We start from the raw sequence: 23689 nt of genomic DNA, 5'->3' as shown, positions 1-23689 counted from the left end.
TGCCATTCTGAGCGGAGCGCCCTCCCCGCCCTCAGCCTAATTTAGATCCCACACCTGCTCGCCTTTCCTGCTTCCGGAACCCACGCTGGACCCCCCACCTCTCCTCTTCGCAGCCTACCGGGCAGTGGCCAGACCCTTCCTCCGACCCAGTTCTTCTCCCCTGTGTGTACCCATATCCCCGCGCTCTCACAGTCCTCTTCTGGAGCAAAGGGCCTTTCCCAGCCGCAGTAGATGCCTAGACTGGCGCTGCCCTTTCGGTTACTCTATGTCTGGAGTTCTGGAACGGGTGTATGACAGCCCTCTTCCCGCAGAAGATGAGTTTAAATGAAGAAAGCGTTAAATCATATACTTTGGGACCATCGTGGACTCTTTAATCTTCGGCAAGCATTTATTGAGGCCCTAGTCCTAAGTGGTTAAGACCAGGAATCATCTGAATTCAAATCTGTCGACTTGACAAATGAACTTGAGCAAATGAGCTCTCTGTTGCCTCGGTTTCCTCTCTTGTCCCTGAGTATGATGACAGTACTTACTAGGTTGTGGGAATTAACAAGAGAATTAACATGAGAAACTTAGTTCAATGTAAGTGTTTGGTGAATCTTAGCTGTTTTTATGTGTTAATGCAAAGATAAGACACACTTCCTCAAGAAGCTCACAATTTGTGGGGTAGACAGACCTATAGGAAAGTAATTGCCCAGCAGTGTGATAAAAATAAGAGAGCTAGGGACTTCCCTGGCTCTTAACCAGGGGTTAAGACTGTGCTTCCACTGGGGGCCACAGGTTTAATCCCTCCCTGGTTGGGGAACTAAGATCAAATACACTGTGTGGCGTGGCCAAAAAAAACCCCCAAAACCATAGGGAACAGTGGTGGCTAGGAGCAGGAATCAAATGATGTAAAAGAGTTTCTCAGGAAAGGTTTCTTGCACTGGCTGAAACATAGGAATTGTTGAGGAAGTCGCATGAAGTAAGCAGAACAGACCACACAGGACTAAGGGTGTGCTGAGATGTTAGTGGGATTTAACCCTACAGGCTGTCAGGAGTCCTCAAGGGGAACTGTTTGACCAGACTTAAGCAGATGCTCTGGAGTGGGGAGTCTGGATAGCTTAAAAGTAGTAGGTTTTTGTCATAGCTTGAGATGTGTGGGGTGAAGGAGAGAGAGAGCCTGAAGACATCATTAACTAAGATGGGGAACTCTGGAAAGGTGATGTGAGGATACAGGAGAATGACGAGTTCTCCTGTTTGAGTTTGAGATTCATTGGGAGTTATACTGTGGGATTAGCTGGTAGAGACTCTCAGAAGGTGTTTGACTTTGAGTCTAGAGCCAAGAGGAGGCCAGTACTTCAAGTGTCTTAGTGTGAATCAGAAATCCTCCACTCCGACGATACTGATCTGTTTCTTTGTCTCAGAATATGTTCAATATAACCTGCCGTAAGGAATTTACATATGCCCAGGAAGCCTTCCTGTCTCCTCCATGTTTACCTAAATCCTTCCTCACTTCTCCACCCAGGCCACCCTCACAACAAACTCCTTTAAAACTAGATTGTACTCTTCATTTGGCACTTGGCCTGAGTGGCTCTGTGGTGGTGACCTCTTTGGGCACGTGCCCGGTCTCCACAGTTAGCACCAGTCAATAAACACTAAGGACTACATTGGTCCAGGCTCTGGGTGAAGCCTTGGGGTTACAGCAGCGAGCCAGAGAGACACACAGACCTTGTCTTAGTGGAGCTTACTGCCCAGCAAAGCCTGATGTGGAAAAAAGGTTGAATGTGGAGGCATTCAGGCAGCCAAAGGAACAAACGGGTAGAAATCTTTTTGTCAGGACGTCAGGGCAGGCTCCCTAGAGGAAGTGATCTTTCAAGTGGAGCCTTGAATTAACTAGAAAGAGAGGTTAAGAGGAGCATTCTAGGGAACAGTTATGTATATAGGCAGAATGTGTACAGGCCTGAGAAGAGAGTGTGGTGTGTTTGAGTCTGGGATGGTTTGTGAAGTTAGAGTTGGGTAAAGAGAGGCTATATATAATATATATATATATATGACATTGTGGGCCATTCTTATTCCTTTGGCTGTATTGCACAGCGTTGCGGGATATTTTTATTTTTTAAATATTTTTATTTATTTGCCTACACTAGGTCTTAGTTGTGGCACGTGGGACCTTTTAGTTGCAGCATTTGAAATCTTTGTTGCAGCATGTGGGATCTAGTTCCCTAATCAGGGATTGAACCAGGCTCCCTGTGCTGGAAGTCTTAACCACTGGACCTCTAGGAAAGTCCCCTAATGAATATTTCTTGATTTTCAAATGTCTGCTATGTATGCTCAGTCATTCAGTTGTGTCCAACTCTTTGTGACCCCACAGACTGTAGTTTGCCATGGTCCTCTGTCAAGGCAAGAATACTGGAGTGGGTTGCCATTTCCTCCTCCAGGGGATCATCCTGACCCAAGGATCAAACCTGTATCTGCTGCATCTCTTGTATTGGCAGGCAGATTTTTTTTTTTTTTTTTTTTTTACCACTGAGCCACCTGGGAATAGGTACTGGGGTTACTATAATGAATGAACACATAAGTTGTTTCCACCAGCTAATCCCACCATAACTCCAACATATCTCAAACTGAATGTGTTGGTCTGCGGAGATAGACAATGAACAGGTAAACGAATACAGAAACAAGGGGATGTAGGAGAAGGCCTCTCTAGAGAGGGTGGTCAGGCAAGGCTTGTGAGGTGACGTTTGAGCCTAAATCTGAAGGATGAAAAAAACAAGCTATCTGTAGTGTTGGGGGAATGGCATTTTGGGCAGAGAGAACAAGTTCAAAGGTCTTGTGGTAGGTATGCTTGAGGAGCGAAAGACATATCACTTGGTTGGATCCTTGTGAGTGAACAGGGAGAGTGGAATGAGAGAAGGGAGAGGCAACAGAGGCCAGGCCTTGTAGGGTCATGGTAAGACAAGGCAAGTTTTAAGTGCAGAAGTTACCAGATTTGTTTTTAAATGATAGCTCTGGTTGCTGTGTGCAGAATGGACTGTAGGGGGCAAGAGTGCAAGCAGGAAGATGAGTTTTAGGTTTTTGCAGAGGATGAGCAATGGTGATGGCCTTGAATAGGATGGGGATGTAAGCAGGATGACAGATTTGAGAGATACAAGAAGTGGAACAAACGTGTCTCGCTAAGCAAATTTCACCTCCCTTCACTGAGAGATGAAATAGGGAGAAGAGTTAAGGCTGATACTAATGAGTAGATGTTTAGTGCTCATCTGGGGTCTTGAGGTACCTGCAAGATATCCCAGAGGATACACTGAAGTCTGTACTGGTCTGCAGCTTCGAAGAGACATCTCTATAGAGGCCACTTTTTGGAATGGTTACTATGGGTAATAACCGGAAGTTCATAGAGTGACTTGAACACCTATGATAGAATGAGGAGGAGGAGCCAATGCCAGCAGAGTAGACCAAGAATTCAAGAGTGTACATCCACTGGGTGTAATGATGAACATATTCCCCTCAGGGGAATAGTGAATGGAAGGTGAGGAACTAGAAGGCCTATGAGGGGCAAGGAGCTTTTCAGAAGTTTGGCAAAGAGAGAGGGGTGTGGGGTGAAGGGAGAGGTCTTCAATGGGCCTGGGTCTTTAGCCCTTGGTGGCTCTGGGAACCCAGCCGAGCCTGTGGAGGGAAGGGTGTATTCTTTAACCTCAGAGTGAGTCATCTTGGCCCAGCCCACTTCCCATCAGAGGTCTGGGTCATTTAGGAGTCTTTCCTCACCCTGGTGAGGCTGAGGACTCAAGGTTACCCCAACTCCCAATGATTAGCCCTTGCATGACCAGGGTGAATCCTTGACCCTAATGGTTCATCACCTTCATTTTTAAAGGCAGTGCATGCTGGGAGAAAATTTGTTTTCCAAATTCTCAGTCCTTAGTGGTCTGACTACCTAAGTTAACAAACTGAATTGAGAAAGTACAAGAACAGTAGCACAAAACAATGTGAAAGTAGGTTGCTATGGAGCCTTCAGGAATGAGGAAGATGGTTCTAGAAAAAAAGAGGCAAACAAGTTGCCTTCAAGGGTCTTACCACACTGAGCCTATTGGGTCACCTCTGCCACCACTCCCACTTCACTGAGTCCAGTGATCAGACAGCAGTCAAATCTTTGTATTTTTACTTTATTGTACAAAAAAAGGGAAAACAAAACTTCCACAGTTGGCCTTAAGCTTAGGCAGACACCTCTAAGCCATTCCCTCCCACCTCCCATGATACAAATTCAAGTTGTGGTTGTTGTTGAAACCTACAAAAAACACTTCTTAAATATTAGAAAAAAACGGGGTGGGAGGGGAGAGCAGGGGTCCTCCCACCCCAGTCATCCCATCCCAGTGCCAAAATGCACTCAGAGTGACCTCTTACAGCACCCACACCCCCACCCCCACAGCCATGTTTGTACTGTAAGAATTTTTCAATTTTTAAAACAGGAAAAAAAAAAGCCCCAAAGTTGTTTTTAAATGAAAAACACATTCCACTGAAACACAACAGCGCAGGGGCACTAGAACAGGGAAATGGGGCTCTCTGCAGGGGCTCTTGGGAAGAAAGAACCTATGAACCCCTGTACCTAATTCCCGGAGGAGGACAAAGAAAGGGGAGTGGGGAGTAGGGAGTGTCCCCCACTAGCTCCTCCCACCCCCAGCACCACATCCGAGGCAAAGCAGATTATCTATCTGCCTTCCTCTGAGCGGGACCCACCTTTCCCACCACACCTCCTAGACAAGAGTTCTTCCTCTTGCCTTTCATTCAGAGGGGGAGGGTGGAAAAGCACAAACCCCCAATTAAATAGGTCACTGACATGATTGTTTTAAAAAAGTTTGATCAAAAGCAACAATAAAAATTAAACCCACAGAGACTAGGTGGCTTGGCTTTTTGAGTCTAGGAATCAGGGTTCCAAAATCTGGGGGATGGCTGGGAAGGGTTAGGTCAGCTGTCAAAGCAGCTTTTGCAGACCTCTCCCTCAGCTGTGGGTTTGGGGAGATGGGGTGGGGAAGGGAGCTGACCTGAGAAATCAAAGGAAATGGGGGTGGGGTAGCTGGAGGATGTGGGGGGCAGGCAGGAGGGATGTATAAGTTAAGAGCTTCCAACACATCTCTTGAAGCCCAGGTTCAGAGCCGACGGTGGCTGGGTGACCCCTCAGATGAGCTGGAGACACCTTTCCCGCCAAATCAAATAATTAAGGTTCACCTGGTCTGTCCCCCTCCCCACTGTCCTGATGGATACTGGAGACGAGCAGTAGCGCCAATGGCCCTGGCTGAGGGAAACCAGCAGAGGAAGCACCAGAGTGGCTTCAGTACACCCGAACTGAATCAGAGATCAGGCAAAGCAGAAGATATGGAGAAAAGGGCCACCCCAACCTATCCCCACCAGGGTCAGTGTCTCCATAGCCCTCACGACCCTTTTACCTTCTCTTACACGCACAAATAGACGTGCCTTTGCACACATCCACAGGTGCACCCATGCTATGTACAGGCCACACACATACACACACGCACACATGCGCACACACACACACTTTTCCATACACGTCAAGACCGTTTTAAAAAAGCCCCAAACCTACCCTCTAAACCCTCCCTCTCCCAGAAATGACAACAGAGACGGCAGCCGAGATCGGTAGGAAACGTCTCGTTGACAGCTCAGAGCTTAAAAAAAAAATATATACACATATATAAAAAACACTTCTGCCCCCTCCCCCCCGCCCCCGTGAGTGGGTCCAGGCAGCTCCTTCCCGCAGGGGGCAGGGAAGAAGAGGGCCACGCGGCAAGGCCTATTTCTTCATAGGCGCCCGCCCTCCTCTCCCATGTTCCCTGCCTCCAGTTCCAATGTAGGGGTCCAGGCTGCAAGCCCCTCTGGAAAGAAAGGGGTCTTCCTCAAGCTTCCACCCTCCCTTGGGTTGGGCTGCAGGTGTAGGGGGCCTCACTGAACTCTTTGGGAACCCCGACCCACTCCCGGGTCCATTGTCCATGCCGGAAACCGCAAGTGCAGAAGAGGGGGTGGGCTGGACCAGTCCAGTGGTGGCTCAGTCTGACGGGTACGCTCCCTGGAGGGCCCCCCAGGGCTGATGTCTCTGAGGCCGCAGAGTTCTGGCCTGGGCGCCTCCAGCGCCTACCCCCCACCGTGTTTTGTTTTGTTTAAAAAAAAAAAAAAGAAAGAAAGAAAGTTGGGGAGGCCAAGGGGCAGGGGGACAGAACATGGGGGAGAAACAAAGGTGATCAGCCGGGGAGGGGAGCCCCGAGTGGGGCTGAGCCTCAGTTGGAGTCAGAGTCCGAGGAGTCCCCCGAGGAGGAGGAGCTGGAGCTGCTGCCCTCGGACTCGTTGTCCTCATCCTCGTCATCGTCCTCGTCGTCGTCCTCGTCCTCATCGTCCTCCTCGTTCTGGGCGACAAGAAAGTGCGGTCACCAGGGGGCCATCCTGGAAGCAACCCCCCCACCTCCATGCCCCATCCACCCCACCTCATCCCCATCCTCGCTCTCATCCTCGCTGCTGGACTCGGAGGAGTCCCCGCCATCCTCAGAGGAGTCCCCATTCTCATCGTCTTCCTCCTCATCATCCTCCTCGTCTTCATCCTCATCCTCTTCATCATCATCCTCAGACTCCTGGGAGGGATGGAAGCACATCAGTGGTCCCTGCCATGCCACTCCAGGCATCTCGAATCTCCCCACCCCAGCGCCCCCTTCTGGGAGGGGCTCCTTACCGACTTAGATTGCAGGGCAGTCCGGCTGGACTTGGGGTTTGGGCCTCGCAGCTTGGTCATGTTCTTACGTTTCTGTAGGAGGGGATGGGGACGTGGGCAAAGGGAGTAGCCAGGAGTTCTGTACTGCTCCCCCCAGAAAGTGAAAGTCATGGCCAACTCTTTGTGACCCCATGGACTCGGGCTCCTCCATCCATGGGATTCTCCAGTCCAGAATAATGGAGTGGGTAGCCATTGCCTTCTCCAGGGGATCTTCCCAATCCAGGGATCAAACCCAGAACTCCCGAATTGCAGGTGGATTCTTTACCGTCTGAACCACCAGGGAGCAACCCCCTAGCCCCCACCCCCAACACAAGTTCCCTCCTTATCCCAACAGCACCCTGCTCCCAGACTCACATTAGAGATGTACTCTTTATATGCTGCACGTTCCTGGGGAGACAGACTCTGGGGGAGACAGAGGAGGAGGTGAGGGCAGGAACATGACCCAAACTACTGCTGACTGAGCACACTGGTCAAGCGCCAGGCAGTGGGCTCAGCTCTGACCATCATGCCACCTGCGCCCATCCCAGTCTCCTTGGGTCTCTGCAGAGAACCCTACAGACCTGAGAACACAGCTCAGTATTTCTGCTTAAGATGCTCCAAAGCCTTTTCTAAGCTACCCTGTCCTAAGACTGTTTGCTTTCATGTCTGTCCTGTGCTCTACCCAAATGGAGGCTCCAGAGTCAGGGCCTTTCTCAATTCAGAGAAGCGCCCCTGGAAGACTGCCATAGCGTGGCTCAATCACTTCTCCCCAGAAGCCAAGCCCAGAGCCACTGCCAAGGCAATCTGGGGCTCACCAAATGTCTGGAACCCTTAAACCCTGCTATTCCCCTTGGGTCCTTGGCCAACCCACCTGGGTGGCTGGGGAGGATATTGGTGACTCTCCCCACTTTACAGATCTGACTGCTCAAGCAAGGCACAGAAGGGGAGCTCAGAGGCTACAGGATGAGCCAGAGTCTTGGAGACATCCCCTGGTCCCAGGTGGAGGGAGGAAAAGGCAGTCTGATTTGGATCTTCCTACTCCCTGGCTGTGTGACCTGGGGTAAGTTACTTCACCTCTCTGAGCCTCAGTTTCCTTATCTCTGATAGTAATCATTACCCTGAAGGACTGCTGGGACGCTGAATGAAACCATGAATGCAGACCAGCCAGCATGATGCATCTTCAGGTCCCCTGCCCTCTCACCTTGACCCAGAGGTCCAGGTTCACTTTGTACTGTTTCTGCTGCTCCTCGGCCTGCTTCTTGTAGTGCTCCTTCTGGCTCTGGGAGATGCGGTGCCAGCGGCTGCCAATCTCCACCATGCGCTCCTTCAGCGGCAGGTGGTTCAGTTGCCCATTGGACAGCAGCTCCTGGGAGAACTTCTGATAACCATTCCTGGGAGGTGTGGGTGTCACAGGGAGGGTCAGGACACCAACCAAGCAGCCCCTCCACCCTGACCCTCCCCACCCCAAGGAGGTACTCTAGCCCCCAGACTCACATGGGAGGTTTCTTGGGTTCTCCCTGGAATTTCATCTTCTTGGAGGAGTTTGCAGCAGCCGGGGGTGCCCGCCTCTCACTCAGCTCTCTCTATGAGGACACCCAAAAAGGTCACTTATCCTCTCTCCTGCCCCAATACCTGCAGTCCCTAGCTGACTCTCCTTTTAAATGCCAGGAAGGAGGAGAAACTAAGGCACAGCTAGGGAGCAACTTCCTAACCACTCACGCCTTCGTCGGGTAGGTCCTGCCGTCTGAAAGTGGTTTCATAATTGCACTCACATGATTGGTATCCTCACCCTCATTTTAGTGATGCATGACTGAGGCTCAGAGAAGGAAGTTAAGAGACTTATTCAGGGTCACACAACCCAAGCTGGGACTTCTGGCTCCAAGTCCCACGCAGTAAGGAAAGCCGCCCACCCGAGAGGATGCTCCTGAGTTTTAAGTGGGGGGAGGTGGCCCCAGCTCCATCCTGCTCCACCAAGCTAACCAGAAGCCCCTTTCCCACCTCGTATCGCTTTTGGTCTTCGGCTGCCTTCTTAATCCACATCAGTTTCTCCTTCTTTTCCATGTTGTTCCAAGTCATTTCCATGGCTTTCAAGGCCTTCTCCCGGTCATTCTGGGGACAGAAAAGGGTGTCAGAAGTGAGAGGGGTCACCTGGGGCTGCCCACTGTGTGGGCAGTGGCAGAACAACCCCTTTCCGAAGAGATTAATGATAAAGCAACTACTTATCCAGAAAGAAAGAAAAGGAAAAAGACCCCATTCCCACTGCCTGCTACCTTGAAGCGGGCCAGGTAGTCGCCGATGACACTCTGTTGCCATATCTCCTCTGCTCTCTTGGGCGACTCCGGCAACTTGCCTGGCTTCCTCTCCGACTGGGCCTTCAGCGCCGCCTCCCGGGCCTTGTACTTGGCCTGCGGAGGGACAGCAGAGGCGTCAGCCTTCCGGCCACCCCCAGGGGGCGCGCACGGCCCGTCCTGCAATGGAAGGTTCTCCCCGCCACCACTAACGGCAAGGGTAGGGTGGGGTGGGGCGAGCGGAGGCGTGGGCTGGTGCAGATGTCTCCAGCCAGGGGCTCAAGCCGCCCAGCGGCCCTGCTCCCCAGGGAGCCCACAGCCCACAGCTGACAGCTTCCCGCCTTCCGGCTCGCTAGGTTCCCAGCCCCACCATCTGCACTCAGGCCGCTATGTGGCTCACACCTCACACACACACCCGGGGCAGGGTGAGGAAGTGCAGCTAGCCCCCGGGGGAGAAGCGGCCCAGACTCTGCCTGGCAGCCCCTTCTGGTCTGGCAAGCCTGACCTTTTTCTTCTCCGACAGGTCATTCCACATGCGGGCCAGCAGGCGGGTCAGCTCGCTCTCTGAGAGCTCGGGCCGCTCCTCCTGCAGCTGCCGCCGCTTCTCTTCCGAGAAGATGAACATGGCTGACACGGGCCTCTTGGGCTTCTCCGAGCCGCCCTTGTAGATGTGCAAAGAGGGTCGGCGTCCACGGGGTGCTCACGGGGAGCCTCGCCTCTTCCCTTCCACCCCACCTAGCTGCTTGGTCATGCCCCCTGCCCACCTTGCCCGCTTCCTGGGAAGGCTTCTTAGAGGCTGGGCTGGTGGCTTGCTTCTTGTTGATGTTCAACATCTTCTCTTCCCCCAGGACCCGCTGCTGCTCCTCTTCAGGCAGGCTCTGGTCAGGGAAAAAGAGGGGGCAGCATGGGGCTGAATGTGTAGTCCCCAGGCTGTGTCTGTGTTGTCCTAGGGGCCTTGCTCACCAACCACTCCATGGCCTCTCTCTGCCACTGCCCTCCCTGAAGGAACACTCACCTCTAGAAAACGAAGCAGGTCCACTTCATAATCCTTCTTTTTCTGGGAAAGGAAGGGGAGTCAAGGTCAATCGGGGGCAGCCTCGCTGGAGACCTCCTATGCTCCAGGGACCAACAGTAGCCTCTCAGCAAACCGTCCAGAGCCTGGCCAGGGCCCAGTCTCCCTCCATAGCTGGTAGGCATGAGGCCCGAGACCCTGCCTTAATCAGCACAGACACTAAACCAAGCACAACACCACGTGTAAAGCAAGGGCCCACGATTAGACTTCAGGCTTCAAAACCCCAAGGTTCTCCGGGAGTCCCACCACTCCAGGGCTGGCTCCCGCCGGCGTACCTGGTCGCACTTCTTGTGGTAGGCGTCCTTCTCCTTCTGGGAGAGCAGCTTCCACTGCTGGCTGCATAGCACCATGCGCTCTGTGCTGGGCACATCCTTCATGTTGGCCATCAGCTCTGCGCAGTACAGCGAGTAGCTGTTCCTGTCACAACCGGCAGCAAGGGAAGAGCATGCCTGTGAGTGACCAGGGAGGCCCAGGGCAGCGGCCTCCTTACTTCCAGAGCCCGGGCTGAGGTCCTTCATCAGCCCGGCTCCCTAGCTGCCTGCCGGCTCACCCCCCATCCCCCAACCCCAGGGCAGGGCAGCGCTCACGGAGGTGGCTTGGTGGGTCGCCCATCAAACTTGTCCTTGAGCTGGCGTTCGGCCTTGGTAAGGGTGGACTTGGTGATGCCCTCCTCACTGATGTTGAGCTCGGGGTGCTTCTGGATGTAGTCACGCATAATCTCCTGCAGAGTGAGGTTGGAGGGGATGGAGGGCAACGGGGTGTGGGGTTAGCCGGGGCGGGGGGGGGGGGGGAGAGCCGCTGGGGAAGGGAGGCAGGGAGCCAAGCTGGGGGGTGGCCGTGCATCTGCTGTGTCACACGAGACGTGGTGCCCTGCCCTGCCCTAGCCTGAGATCTCATGTTGTGGGGGGCGGGGGGGGGGGGGGGCAGGGAAGGTAGGGGCAGAGGTGAGGGGCCCAGAAGGCCCCTCCCTCAGTGACGGGACGGGCAGTGACTGCCTCCCGCAGAGTGCGGAGGCCGCAGAGTCAGAGGGCAGAGGCTCGTGAAGAGCCGGATGGGGAGGAGCGCAGCGGAAGCCTAACCTCGTACTCCTTCCGCTGCTCCAGGGCCTTATGAATCCATTTCAGCCTCTTTTTGTCCGAGAGCTGAGACCACTGCTTCCCCAGGGAGTCCTTCACCTCCTTCGTAGTGGCCTGCAAACCAAAAGCCGTCAGACACACACAGGCAGCCAGGGGGAGGGGGGAGGGGAAGGGGAGGGGGACACAGAGGCCCCCGCCCCCTCAGGCCACAGGAGGTCACAAGAGTGTCCCCCACAGGCCAGGAGGGGAAGGCAGAGAGGCGGAGGGTCCCGCCTGGGTGCAAGGGGACAGGCTCACACACGCACACGCACGCACGCACACGCCAGCTGGCCCAGGCCCTGTCCATGCAGCCCACCCCTGGGGAGGGGCCTCCTCTCCTGCTCCCCTGCACCGTGCCCGGCCGACCTGGCGCGGCTCCCCCCTTGCCACCACCGTGCGCCCTCCCCATCACCCCTTGGCCAGACACTCACATCTGGCCGCACTTTGAGATACACCTTCTTCTCGTGGGTGTACCACAGCTGCTGGGGGGTTTTGGGCTTCTCGGGGATGTCCGACTTCTTGGCATTCTGGATTAGGTCTGGGTGATCCTCCCTAGCCAGGGCGCGGGGAGCGACAGTCAGTGGTGGGAGACGGGGGTCCTGCCAGGGCAGACCCCAGCTAGCTGCCCCACTTGCTAAGGCTCCTCAGCCCATCAGCTGGGGCCTAGTGGACCAGTGGTTAGCTGCCAGTCTCTGCCCCTGAGCTTGAACCACTACGGTCAACAGGTGACCCATCCATCTTCCATGCCTCAGGGGTGGTGAGCGCCAGGCTCTGATCCCCTCTCCTGCCACACCCAGCACCCTGTGGCCTCCTCTGGGCTCCACTGCCTTACCTGAATCGGGCGAGGTTTCGCTCGAACTCCTGTTTCTCCCTCTGGAAGTCCTGAATATATTTCATCTGGGGGGAGGAGGCGATGGGGTCATCCATGACCCAAGAGCTGAGCCACAAACCCCACTAAGTCCTTCTTTCTAGCTATTTTGCCTCCCTGTCAGTGATGTGTATGGAGAATGTCATGAGTGGCGGGGGTGGGGGGAAGGAAGATGATGGCCTACCTTCCAGTGGGTTGAGGGGGGACTCTGTAGCCCAGACACTAGGAGCTACAGGGGTCTCCCAGAACACATCCCATCCCCTCCCTTTAAGAAAGGGAGAGTCCCGGGACAGGGGTAGAGGGGGTGGCCACCTGGCATTACCCAGTCATTCACTAAGCAGTGACAGCGCTGGGATTCCCCAAGATAGTCCCCCTCTGCCTTTCCCCAACACCAAGGGAACCCCCAGGGAGGGAGTCAGGGAAGGGCGTAGGCCTTGCCTGTCGCTTGCTCCTCCTCTGTCTGTGGCAGCTAATACTAGTGTGCCGTCTCAGGTGGCCCACAGGGCCGGGGGCAGGCTGAGTCCCACTTCTAAGGTACTGAGGAGACTTAACTGACCGCAGCCCAGAGTGAATTCTTATCTCCTGAATCTGGATTCCTCCCCTCCCCACCCCCAACCCGCTACCTTTGGTTCCCTGGTTGTCCTTGGCAATCCTGACACCATCCCCACCACAACCCTCAGTCATGACCACTTTCACTGCCTCCATCCCTTCTTCCAGGTTCTTGGCTCCCTGCGCCCTCCCTCCCCCAGCCCAGCCCTTCTCCTCTAAGGCCTGGCTTCCCTTCCTTCTCTCACCCTGGTCCTCCGTTCCCACCATCCCATCTCCATCCCTGCATCCTTCCCGCCTCCCTGCCCCCCTCCCTCTTGGACTTCTTTTCCAGCCTGTCTCTTTCCCTTCCTTGTCTACCTCCCCTCCTGGCCCCAGTTCAATGTCCCCCTTTCCTTTCTTCTTCTTCTTCCCAGATTCACAACCAGAATAGCGCTGGAGGAGGCCAGGGACACATGCTGCTTGAGCCCAACCTCTGCCTCTCATCAGGTGCGAGAAGCGAGGCAGTTCTGCTTCCCTCTGAGGTTTCCACAAAAAAACCGAGAGCAGAGCCCTGCCTCCTTTGCCCCAGTCTCAGCTCTCCTCTCACAGAAACAGCAGCTTTCGGAGCCAGAAGGCACCACCCAGATCAGGCTCACCCTCCACGCCTCAGATCAAGACCAGGCCCAGAGGATGGAAATGACTTACCAAAGGGCACACGCACGGTGAGCAGTGGCAGTCAGGGGAACAGGCTCACTGTGTCCCCTAGGCTGGCACCCTGTCCACTGTACCTCGGAGTTTCCTCTGTCCCGCCCTGGTCCTGAGACCCTCTGCCTCTCCCTCTCACCCCGTGGGAACGTCTGGGTGCTGTGTATACAGTCAACTCTGCAACGGCCCCATTGGAGGGGTCAAGAATAGCTCCAGCGATTCATCCTCCAGCTTGGTTCAGGCAGCAGCTGCAGACAGCTGGATCGACCCAGACAAGCGAGCTCCTTTTTTTGGGTACAGGACCAGGCCATGTGAGCCCGAAGCCAAGGTGTGCAAACTGGGACAAGAGCTGCTCCCAGGGCTGGTGCCCTCCCAAGAGCCAGCTGCCTACAACTGTCTCCTCTCCAGCAAGTGTGCCTTCTTGTCTCTTCTGCTGCCCCTCGCTAGCATCTCTCCCTGGCTCCATCTCACTGCGCAGTATCTCCTCTGTGCATCTCTCTCTGCCCACAGCCTCTCACTCTTGTCCTACCTGCAGGCTCCTTTGATGCTATGCTGCCTGTTTCTTCCAAGGACCACACGACCTCACTGTGTTGACCTTATCCACCCCTGCCTGGGAGGCTGGGGCAGCCTCTGCCCAAGGTTAATGGGCTTGACAATCTGGGACAGCACGGGGCCACAAAGGACAATGTGTGTAAGGGGAAGGAAGTCCATGTAACCTGGGGACGCACCCGTTACCTGCCTAGAAAGAGGGCTAGGCAGGGAGCCCGTACACTAAACCACGGTCCTGGGACACGACGCCCTCCTGCACCCCAGTTCCTCTGAACACAAAATCTAGACCACTCAGTCTCCTGGAGTTACCTCTATGAGCATCAAGTGAGACCATGTGGGGAAACAGAAGTGAACGGCTGTGTGGGCCTAACAGTGAGGACGTGTGTGTGAAAGAGGACATGTGTGTTTCGGGTGTCTGCCTTGGTCACGGTTACATCTGTAGCAGTACCGACAGCTGAGGGTGTATGGGCCCGGGAGGCGATGATCAGGTGAGCTCCCCAAGGCCCTCCTCCACTCTGCTGACCCACCCATGCCCCTGACGCCAGGTCCCTCGGTCTAAACCCTTGCAGCGCCCCTCCCCCTCCGGCCAGATAACCTACACCATACCAGCTTCTCCCCACCTCTTCCCTCTGCACCTTAGCCCCCCGCCCCCCACCTTCTTCTTCTCCGGCAGTTCCTTGTATTTCTTGGACAGAATCTTGGTCAGGTCCAGGTTACTCATCTCTGGGTGGAGTTTAGCATACTTGGCCCGCTTCTCCATGAAGAAGCGAAAGTAAGGGGTCAGGGGCTTCTTTGGGAAGTCCGGGTGTTTCTGGAAGAAGCGACAAGGACATGGTCTAGGTGAGACACTGTTCTTTGAGCCTTGCTTCTCTGAACTCTCGTGTTCCTCCACCTGGAAACTCACCTTGAGTTTTTTGCCTTTGTAAGGATTTTTAACATGTTCCTGAGCATCGAGGATCAATTCTGTCAATGTACGGAACTTTCTCACCTGGAGGAAGAAAGGAGGTGAGGGTAAGGGGAAGCGCCGAAGAGGGAAATGCCACCCAGGAGCATACCCTCGTTTTCCAACAGGCCTTCTCTACTTTCCACTAGACTGAAGATATCAAAGGGCTGGGGTCGAGAGCGACACAGCTCAGGCTGCGCTGATACCCAGGCGCTGGCCCATGTTTACTGCAGAGGTCCGGGCGGTCGGTACACATCGTAGGAGAGCAGCAAGGCGACCACCTGACCTCGAAATGGTTGTCCATGTCAGCACCTCATTCAATCCCCAGAACAGCTCAGGTGACAGATGCTCGAAGACGGTAAGTATTCAAGGCCACATAGCTTAGAAAGTAGAACTGAGAAATCTTGGCCAGTGCTGTCAACCATGCCAACTCCCGAGATGCACAAGGGCGACCACACGAGGACCTCGCCTGGTCTCTTTCCTTCCTGTTTATAGACTTCTGTTTCATCTCCCCCACCAAGAAGGCTGAAGTAAGGGTAGGTGAAGATGTGTGTTCGAATGTGTTGGGGAGGGAGGGGGAATCCATTACCTCGTTAGAAATCTCCACCCATTTCAGCTTGCACATGTCTCCAGAAAAGTCTTTAAATGCTACTTTTTCCCAGTCCATATGTGACTCGGTGGTTTTGAACTTGGAGCTGTCATTGGATGGAATGTTGTTCTTCATGCATTCCAACAAAGTCAACATGTCTTCCTGGGACCAGCGGTCTGGGGAAGGGTAAGAAAGGCCATTATGCCTGGCTCATGCCAGCCCCCAACCATTCCCCAGTCCTTAAGCACTCAACCCTTCCTTCCCAGAGCATCTCAGACCCTTCAGATGGTTATCTCCCATCTGAAGACACAGACAACACATGGCCTGGCCCTAAGGAAAAGCTGTGGCCATACAGATTAGAGCAGGGATTCCAGTCCAGACAACATCACGCCCAGAAAAACAGACTTGGACTCAAGTTTGGCTTACTTCAAAGCTATTATCGTTTCTAACGTGCCAGCCTGCCATGGGTTACAATTTATCATAGGGAAGGGGGGAGGGGAAGGAAGCCACAGTGATTTGGGACCCTGTTGGAGAACAGCTAGCTTACTGCAAAAGAAAGGGAAACAAGGAGGCCACACACCTAAACGTGAAGCTAAATTCAGTCCCAGTTCTACTTGGCTACCCTAAATGTGCAGACTGAGGCAGGGGTGTGGGCCGTAAGGAGAACCCACGCCAATGTTTTGCTCCAGCATAGCTGGAGACTAACATTAGAGATGTGAGTGTTCCACCGCCCTACCCTCTCTCTCAGAAAGGACCAAAGGAGACTCTGGAGCAAGTAAAACAATGGCAGAGCCATACAAGGCAGCTATGAGGCAAAGCCGGCAGGTGGGCAAAAGGTGAGCTCTGCTCCAGGGAGGGCCCCCCTCCTAGAATTCTGAGTTGTCTTCTCAGCCCAATTCCCTATGGAAGCAAAAAAAAAAAAAGGAGTCCGGACCAGCTATTTCCAGCCACTGAAAGGCAGCTCCATTGAGGGCTCTCTGGAGGGGACTGCTGGGGAAGGTGAGCTAGGATGATAGCTATCCACAGCTAGGAGTCAAAAGGGCTCTTGACTTGCATTCTCATCTGGTCACCTGGGTCAGGGTTTTTGCAGGAGGGTCACATGAACCCATAATCCTCTCTCCTCTCAGTGCCCCACAGGCATTGCCAGATGCTCAGATTCATCCTACCCACCCTGCCACCCTACAACTGGATACCCCCCCCACTGGATGGGGTAGAGTATAATTAAGTGTGTTTGAGGTCTCCAGCCATCAAAACACCCTTTCTCTCCAACCTGCCTCACCAAAAACTACGCTCTCTTAATAACAATTAAAAAAAAAACAACCCTGAAAAGCTTTCCCAATCCCTCTCATCTCCCCCTTGCTCCCATATCCCTCGTCTCCCCTCCCATTCCAGGGCACTGCTGAGGACACACTCGGGGTGACTGGGAACCCCTGAAGGAAGACCTAAACAGGCCTCCTCCTCCTTCTCTAATCTGGGGGGGAAATGGAGTGTGAAAAATACAGTTTGCAGGTTCAAAGCCAAATAATTTGTGTTTAGCCAAATACCCAGTGTGAGGGGTGTTTGACACTCAAGCGCCTTCCTCCCATTTCAGTTCAGAGAACTCCGATGGGAGAAAACCTTTAGAAGGGGAGTGGGCCTCGCATACCTACGTGAGAATGGAGGGTTTAAGTTAAAGAGGCCTGAGGGTGGGGCTCCTACCTTGGCCTTTAGGGGCGGCCATTTCCAGGTCTGTGGGGCAGTCGGCTTCTCCGTTCATTCTCCAGCCGTCCAGCCACCTCCTCGGTCGTGCTGGCCAGGCAAGCCGGGGTCAAAGCCACCTCACCCTTTAGAAGAGACACCAGTCCCCTCTCAGGCGGGCTGAGAGGTGGGGGTCTGTCTATCACTCCCTCCCCAAAAGGGGAGGGGGACATAACCCCACACTCTCAGAGAGACCCAACTAAAACTCCAGAAGACTTGATGAGTTGGTGGGGGTGAGAGTGCAGTCCTCTACCTCCTAACCCCACCCCCAGCCCCTACAGCCTCTACAGCCCCGCTCCTGGGCGTGCGCCCTCCGCTGCCCACGCGAGACACTGCTCCGCGCTCCAGCGCGCAGCGAGCGCCCGCCCTCCGCCCTCCGCCCTCCTTCCCCCACCCCGGCCAAAAAAAAAAAAAAAAAAAACTCCTCCCCTTCTGTGCGCCCCGCCCCGGGGAGGCCCCAGGCTGGAGGGCGGGGGAGGAGGAAGGGCGGGTAAAGGGCGCGCGCGGTCGCGGAAGCGGGCACGCGCCTCAGTCTCCTCCTCCCGCTCCCCCCGGCCGGTTCCCCCCGCCTCCGCAACCCGGCGGGGACCCGGACGCAACGCAGCCGCCGCCAGCCCCGGAGCGTAGCGGCCGCACCGCCCCCGGGGACCGGATCCGGATTCCCGACGCCCTCCCCCTCAGGCTCCCGACGCCGTCCCCGCCCGCCTGGGCGGGCAAGCAGCCGGAGAGAAGCGGCCTGGCCTGCCCCCCGCCCCCGAGCCACCCACCCCGGCCAGAGGCGCCGCCACCGCCCAGCCACCTCGACGCGCACGGAGGAGCCCGGCGCAGAGGCGCGACCACGGCGGGAACCGCCGCCTCCTCCCCCGAGCCTGCGGCCCAGCCCCGCCGGCGCCCCCGCCCGGGCCTCCGGGGAGCCGAGCCAAGGAGAGGGCGGGAGGACGGCGGCCAGGAGGCGGGGGAGCAGCGCTCACCGGCCCCGCCGCCCCCTCCGGCGGCCGGCGAGAACTGCGCCTGCCGGCTCGGAGAAGCGCGGGCTCCTCCGCCCGCGGCCGGGGCTCGGCTTGGGCCTCGCTTCCTGCCCTCCCCTCCCCCGGCTCTCGGCGTCCTCTCCATTTGCCCTGGTCCTCTCTCGCCCAGTTCTTTGCCTGGAAGTCGCCCCGGGTCTCCTCCGGGTGTCCACCGTACCCACGGCTCGCTCCCCGCTGCCTGGCCCCGGCCCCGACCCGGCGCGCGTCCTCAGCCGCCTCGGTTACCCGGCGCAGCGCGGCCTCCGGGCTTCCCGCTCCGGCGGCTCCCTCCCCGGCTCTGAGCGGCGGCGCCCTCCCCCGCTCGGCCGGGCACAGCCGCAGCTCCCTCCCGCGGCGGCAGCGGCTCCTCCTCCGGGCGCGGCGGCGGCGGCGGCGGCGCTGGGGCGGCGGCTGCTGCTGTGGCGGCGGCGGCTGCGGCTGTGGCTGCTGCCTGCTGCTCCTCGCGGCGAAAAGCACAAAGCACAGCGCCCTCCGCCTGCAGGCAGCCCGCCCGCCGCCCGCCCGCCGGCCCCGGCCTCAGCTCGCACACCCCCCGCCGCCGCCGCAGCCTCCGCCGCCGGAGCGGGGAGGAGGAGGGAGAAGGGAGGAGGAGGAGCGGGAGGGGGGGCGGGAGAAGCGGGGCAGCGAGCGCGTCCTTCCCCGTAGAGCACACACCGACCCCCGGGGAGCGAGCGCCAGCCCGCCCGCCTCGCCGGCTCCGCTCCCTCCCACAGCCTGCCCGGGCGGGCTCCGCGGGGGGCAGCTGGGAGGAGGGGCGGGAGCTGGGGGGACCCGGGCGGCCGAGGCGGAGGGAAGGAAGGAGGGGAGGGGGGTAGTGCTGGTGGTGCTGGTGGTGGTGGCGGCGGCGGCGGCGGCTGCTGCTGCCGCCGGGGAGGGGGGGGGGTCGGGGCAGGGAGACACGCAGCCGCCCGGATGGCGGCGGGGCTCGGAGCCGAGGCGGGCGGGCGCCGAGAGCGACCTCGCCAGACCCGCGGGGGAACTAGCAGGCTCGGCCGGCGCGGGAGGGAGGGCGCGAGGCGCGACCGCAGAGAGGGTGCCCGGAGGGCCCCCCGGCAGCTGGAGAGGCTCCGGGGGTGTCTGCAGCCCGGCTCCAGAGCTCTCGCCCCCAGCTCAGATTCGGGCTTCCACTCCAGCCCTCACCCGCTCACTCGCCCGCCTCCTGGAGCGGGCGTTTCGCGCCCACCCTTATCCCCGGAGCGTAGCCACCGGTTTGGGGCGCACGCAAGCCAGTCGCCGTGCCAGGCTTCGGAGCCTGCCTCGCTGCTAAGCAGCACACACACGAAACTTAAAAAAAAAAAAAATCCCTAAAAAATATCCTCTCTGCAAATTAAAACAGAAAAAAAAAAAAATCTCCTTTGCTCTTTAAATCCCGCAAACGGCGAGAAAGCGACGGGTCGGCGGAGGAGTCTCTGTGGGAGCTGGTTCAAGCCAGCCCGGCATGGCTCCCCAGGCCTGCCCGGGCGCATGGAGATCGGCGCCGCCGCCACTCGCAGCAACCCCTCTCCCCCGAAATCCGCGGCGCCGGGGCTCACTTACCGAGCGTGTGAATGGGAGCACGGGCCAAGGGCACCTTAGGGGTGCGGCGGGCCGAAGAGCTGAGCCGCAGCTCCGCCGCAGCCGACGCCGGGGCAGCAAGCCGCCAGACAAAGCCCGAGATGGCGAAGCGGAGCGACGGCTAATGGCGAGCCCCACGCGCCGCGCTCCGCCCGCCCCGCTCCGCCCGCCCGCCCGCCCGCCTCGGCGCAGCGCAGCGCCGCTCCGAGCGCTCGCCCGTCAGAGCCGCCTCGGCGCCGCCGCCTCCCGGGCCACCCCGGCCTCGCCTGGCCCCTCCGCCTCCTCCGGGCGACTCAGCCTCACCCCTTCCCTCCCACCGCGCTGGGGGCTGCACGAAAATAAAAAAAAAGAAAAGGAAAAATGCTTTTCTTTTTTTTTTTTTCCCCTTCCTTTGGCAGGGCGGGCGTGTTGAGACTTTCGAGTCTTTTTGCCCCCAGCTCGCACTCACCTGCGGAGCCGCCGGGAGGGCTGGGGGTGGGGGCGCGCGGGGCTGGAGCCGGCGAGCGCGGGTTGAAAGCTAGCCAAGCTCTGCAGCGCCCGACCCGGGCGTATACGCCGCCGCCAGTCCCCGCAGAGAAATCGTCCTCCTACCCCCGCCTCCATCGCTCTGCGTTTCTCTTCCAATCAGCCGATCGCTTGGCGGCTCCTCCATTCTCCGGCCAAGCCTGCTGCCTAGAGCGAGCTTCACTCCTCCATCTGCTCGCCCGGCTCCTCGCTCCCCTACCGGGGCCGGCGAGGCGACGTGGGGCCGGAGGGGGATTTGCGAGGGAACCTGCCGGCTTCCCGCTCCCATTGCTCCCTCCCCGCTGCCTCCTGCTTCTCTCCTACGTCTTTCCAACTCTCCCCCTGTCGCCACTGGTGTGTGTCTGAGTGTATGCGCGGGTTTCTTTTCTTTTTTTTTTTTTATTGCTCTTTGCTTTTGCAACCCTGGAGCCAAAGCAGGGTGGGGGGGAGAGAAAAAGGGGGGAAGGGTGTTACCAAAAAAAAAAAAAAAGCAAGCAAGAAAAGCTCTTAGGTTTGCAACACATTGGAAAACCGGGGGAGTGCCCCGCCTCGTCCGTTCTCGGTGCCCCGCGAGGGCCTTCCGGGTTTTAGAGCGAATCTCTCGCTATTGTCAATGCCCCTCACCTCCTCCGAGTTTAGGATCCGAGGAGTCCGAGCAAAGAGTTCTCCCCCTGGGCCATAGCAAGGGGGTGTCAGGGTGAGAGTTGGGGGCATTTTTCAAGAAGCAGCAACCATCCGTCCCACCCCCGCTTCGGTAGCTGGGCCGCGGGAGTCGGTTGAGAGCAAAAATCCCGGTGGGTTTAGGCGAAGGGGATTCCGGGGCGAAGCGGAGCCGTGAGACCGCGCTTCGCGCATCTCCCCTTCGGTCTCTGCCTCCAGTCCCCAGCCTGCTCCCCCTTTAATTTCACCCCCCCCCCCCTCCTTTAATCTAATTTCTTCCAACTCCACCTTTGTTGTTAACCGGCGTCACGCCCGGACCAGCCAATCCCCGGCACGCTATCAGCTTGTCAAAAAGGCTTGGCCAGCCCTGGGAAAGCAGGCCGCGGGCGCTGCCCCCCCGCCCCTCCTCCCCCGGGCGGCGGCGGGGAGCCGCGAGGGGAGCCTGGCACCCCGGCCTCGCCGCCAGAGCCGCAGCGGGGCAGCCTTCCCTTAGGCCTCCGCTCTCCACCATGCTGCGGGCCGGAGATCGAAAGGCCTAGGCGCGACCACCATCTACCCTCCCACTGCCGTCGGCTGCGGTTGTCTGTCTCTTCCTTTCCTCCACCGAGAAAGGTTTATCTGGACGCAGGAAGCCCGAAGACGGTCTGAAGAACGCCTGCTTCCATCAGGCGAGCCTACGGTTTGGGCCATCGCTCCGGGACGGCGCCATCGCCCCCGGCTCCAGGGATGCCAGCCTACCACAGCGGCACTGCCAGCTGGGCCGCCGGCCCCTTTGGACTCTTCCCCTATCACACAGCCTTCTCCATCCTCACACTACGGCCTCGCTGCTGCTGTAATTTCTCTTGTCTCCTGGGAGAACTGAGAGTCCTTTCCCAGGACTTCCACAGCCCACATCTGCCACGTTTCACAAACCGGGAGGAAAATCTTGTCGAGATCTGCTGTGTCCGGATTTTTTAGTGGGTAGGAGGGGCCGATTTACCTTGATGCTACTGAAGCTTAAGCTTCAGGGCCCCTCGTCGCAGGCTCTCTTTACTTTTGATTCATCATTTGGTATTATTTTTGACTCCCCCCTCCCCCTCCCCACAAACCCAGTTCTGCCCTTGGAACCTACAGAGGGCATTTTGTGAAGGACCAAGCCATGTCACACTGTACTTAGAACCCGCTGCCGCTGCTAAGTCGCTTCAGTCGTGTCCGACTCTGCGTGACCCCATAGACGCCAGCCCACCAGGCTCCTCCGACCCTGGGATTCTCCAGGCAAGAATACTGGAGTGGGTTGCCATTTCCTTCTCCAACTTAGAACCTGCAGGGAATGACTTTCTTGTTTTGACTTCGAAACAGCAAAGGGTTTGGAGTCAGAAGTCCCAGGTTTCCAGCCTCTGGGCTTTCCCACATTAGCAGTGTGAGTTTAATTAAATCTCTTAACTTCATCTGATCCCAGTTTTCTTGTCTATAAAATTAGAATAGCAGCTGTGTGGTTACTTCAGTCTCGAGGGTCGCACGACAGTTGCATCGGCGAGTATCCTGCAGCATTTCCCCACTATTGCAGCAGTAGTCGCCATGAGTTTGCCCCTCAACCCCAAACCTTTCCTCAACGGATCAACAGGAAAGCCAGTAATGGTGAAGCTTAAATGGGGAATGGAGTACAAAGGCTACCTTGTGTCTGTAGATGGCTATATGAACATGCAGCTTGCAAACACAGAAGAATACATAGATGCAGCATTGTCTGGACATTTGGGTGAAGTTTTAATAAAGTGTAATGTCCTTTATATTAGGGGTGTTGAAGAAGAAGATGGGGAAATGAGAGAATAGCATCTTTGGGGGGAATTTATATATATATATATTTGTAGACAAAAATTTGGTTTTCAAAAAAAAAAATTAGAATAGCAGTCCTATGTTCTCTGCTTTTCTCGCCAAGGGTTGAAGGATTAAGATGATGTATGTAAAACTGTAAAATACTCCACAATGTCACTTGCAACATTTACAATGGGAGAAACTTAGACCCCAAGAAAGTTCCAAGTCTTCCACACATAGATCTAGTGTCCAGGTGTCCTGGCTCCTGGCCCTGAACTTCTTGGCTGGGCCAAGGAGCCTTTCGGTAAAGTGCTTTGGAATAAAACAGGGTGAACATGAATCATGAGAATGATTATTATTGATTTTTTGTTCCTTGGGCAGCAAAAATCATGGCTGGCACTCTTCCCACTTGGAAACTGACTGGCTTGTTTTACATCTACTGTCTCTCTGGTGAGGTCAGGAGTCTAGACTTGGGCTATGGGCCCAAGAGCTATGGGCTATGGGCCCAGAGCATAAGGGAATCTACCTATGCCCCCTCTCCCAATTCATTCCCCCCTTGCTCCCAGTTTTCTGCCCTGTGCCTCCAAGCAGAGCCTCAGCATTCCACAACCCCAGCCAGGCTGGTGACAAGGCATAATCCTAGCTACACATTCTCCACTTGGCCCCAGGCTTTCCCTGGGTTGCCAGTATCCCAGCACTAGTTCATATAAAATCCCTGCTGTGCCTGGAATGCATTAACCAAAGTGTGACACTTCAATTCCTAGTGTACATGGAGTAATTTTAGATGGTATACAGATGAACATACTGTTTTCAAAGTTATGTATCATAATGTGTATTTGGAAATGTTCTGTTTTCTTTTTTTTTTTTTTTAAGATAGTGACATAAAGCTGCTGCTTCTTATTTGAGTGTGAGGAAGCTACTGTCCCTCTTTTATTTTTTCTTTTTTAATTGAGGTATAACTTTCGGATAGTAAACTGCACACATCTTAAAGACTACAACCTGATGCGTTTTTACATATGTATACATAGTATACATGT

At 56.3% G+C, this 23689-nt stretch overlaps 2 protein-coding genes across 10 annotated transcripts; one reads left to right on the top strand and one right to left on the bottom strand.

The window, feature by feature from the left end:
• Positions 1-4120: 4120 nt before the first annotated feature.
• On the bottom strand, positions 4121-20962 carry UBTF (upstream binding transcription factor). 9 transcript variants are annotated; one of them, XM_025280006.2, is made up of 21 exons: positions 20826-20962; positions 17077-17201; positions 15379-15554; positions 14751-14834; positions 14502-14657; positions 12029-12093; positions 11628-11748; positions 11161-11271; positions 10669-10802; positions 10357-10498; positions 10025-10066; positions 9774-9887; positions 9515-9670; positions 8992-9126; positions 8720-8830; positions 8216-8304; positions 7923-8112; positions 7097-7144; positions 6704-6775; positions 6462-6605; positions 4121-6383 (listed from the first exon to the last, which is right to left on the bottom strand). In XM_025280006.2, exons 2-21 carry the CDS (start codon positions 17132-17134, stop codon positions 6258-6260), a joined length of 2274 nt encoding a protein of 757 aa, XP_025135791.1. In that variant the 5' UTR covers positions 17135-17201; positions 20826-20962; the 3' UTR covers positions 4121-6257. The 9 variants fall into 9 exon arrangements, with proteins under 9 accessions (XP_025135791.1, XP_025135790.1, XP_006060618.1 ...); XM_025280005.3 differs by lacking the exon at positions 20826-20962 and adding an exon at positions 20146-20562; XM_006060556.3 differs by lacking the exon at positions 20826-20962 and adding an exon at positions 19680-19850.
• A 1297-nt stretch (positions 20963-22259) lies between these two features.
• LOC102404764 (small nuclear ribonucleoprotein F) lies at positions 22260-22992 on the top strand. Its single transcript, XM_006060558.4, has one exon. The coding sequence runs from the start codon at positions 22419-22421 to the stop codon at positions 22668-22670; it is 252 nt and encodes an 83-aa protein (XP_006060620.1). The 5' UTR covers positions 22260-22418; the 3' UTR covers positions 22671-22992.
• Positions 22993-23689: the final 697 nt, after the last annotated feature.

Source organism: Bubalus bubalis, chromosome 3 (assembly GCF_019923935.1).
Source record: "Bubalus bubalis isolate 160015118507 breed Murrah chromosome 3, NDDB_SH_1, whole genome shotgun sequence".
Taxonomy (NCBI): domain Eukaryota; kingdom Metazoa; phylum Chordata; class Mammalia; order Artiodactyla; family Bovidae; genus Bubalus; species Bubalus bubalis.
This window is presented reverse-complemented; position numbering and strand designations above follow the sequence as displayed.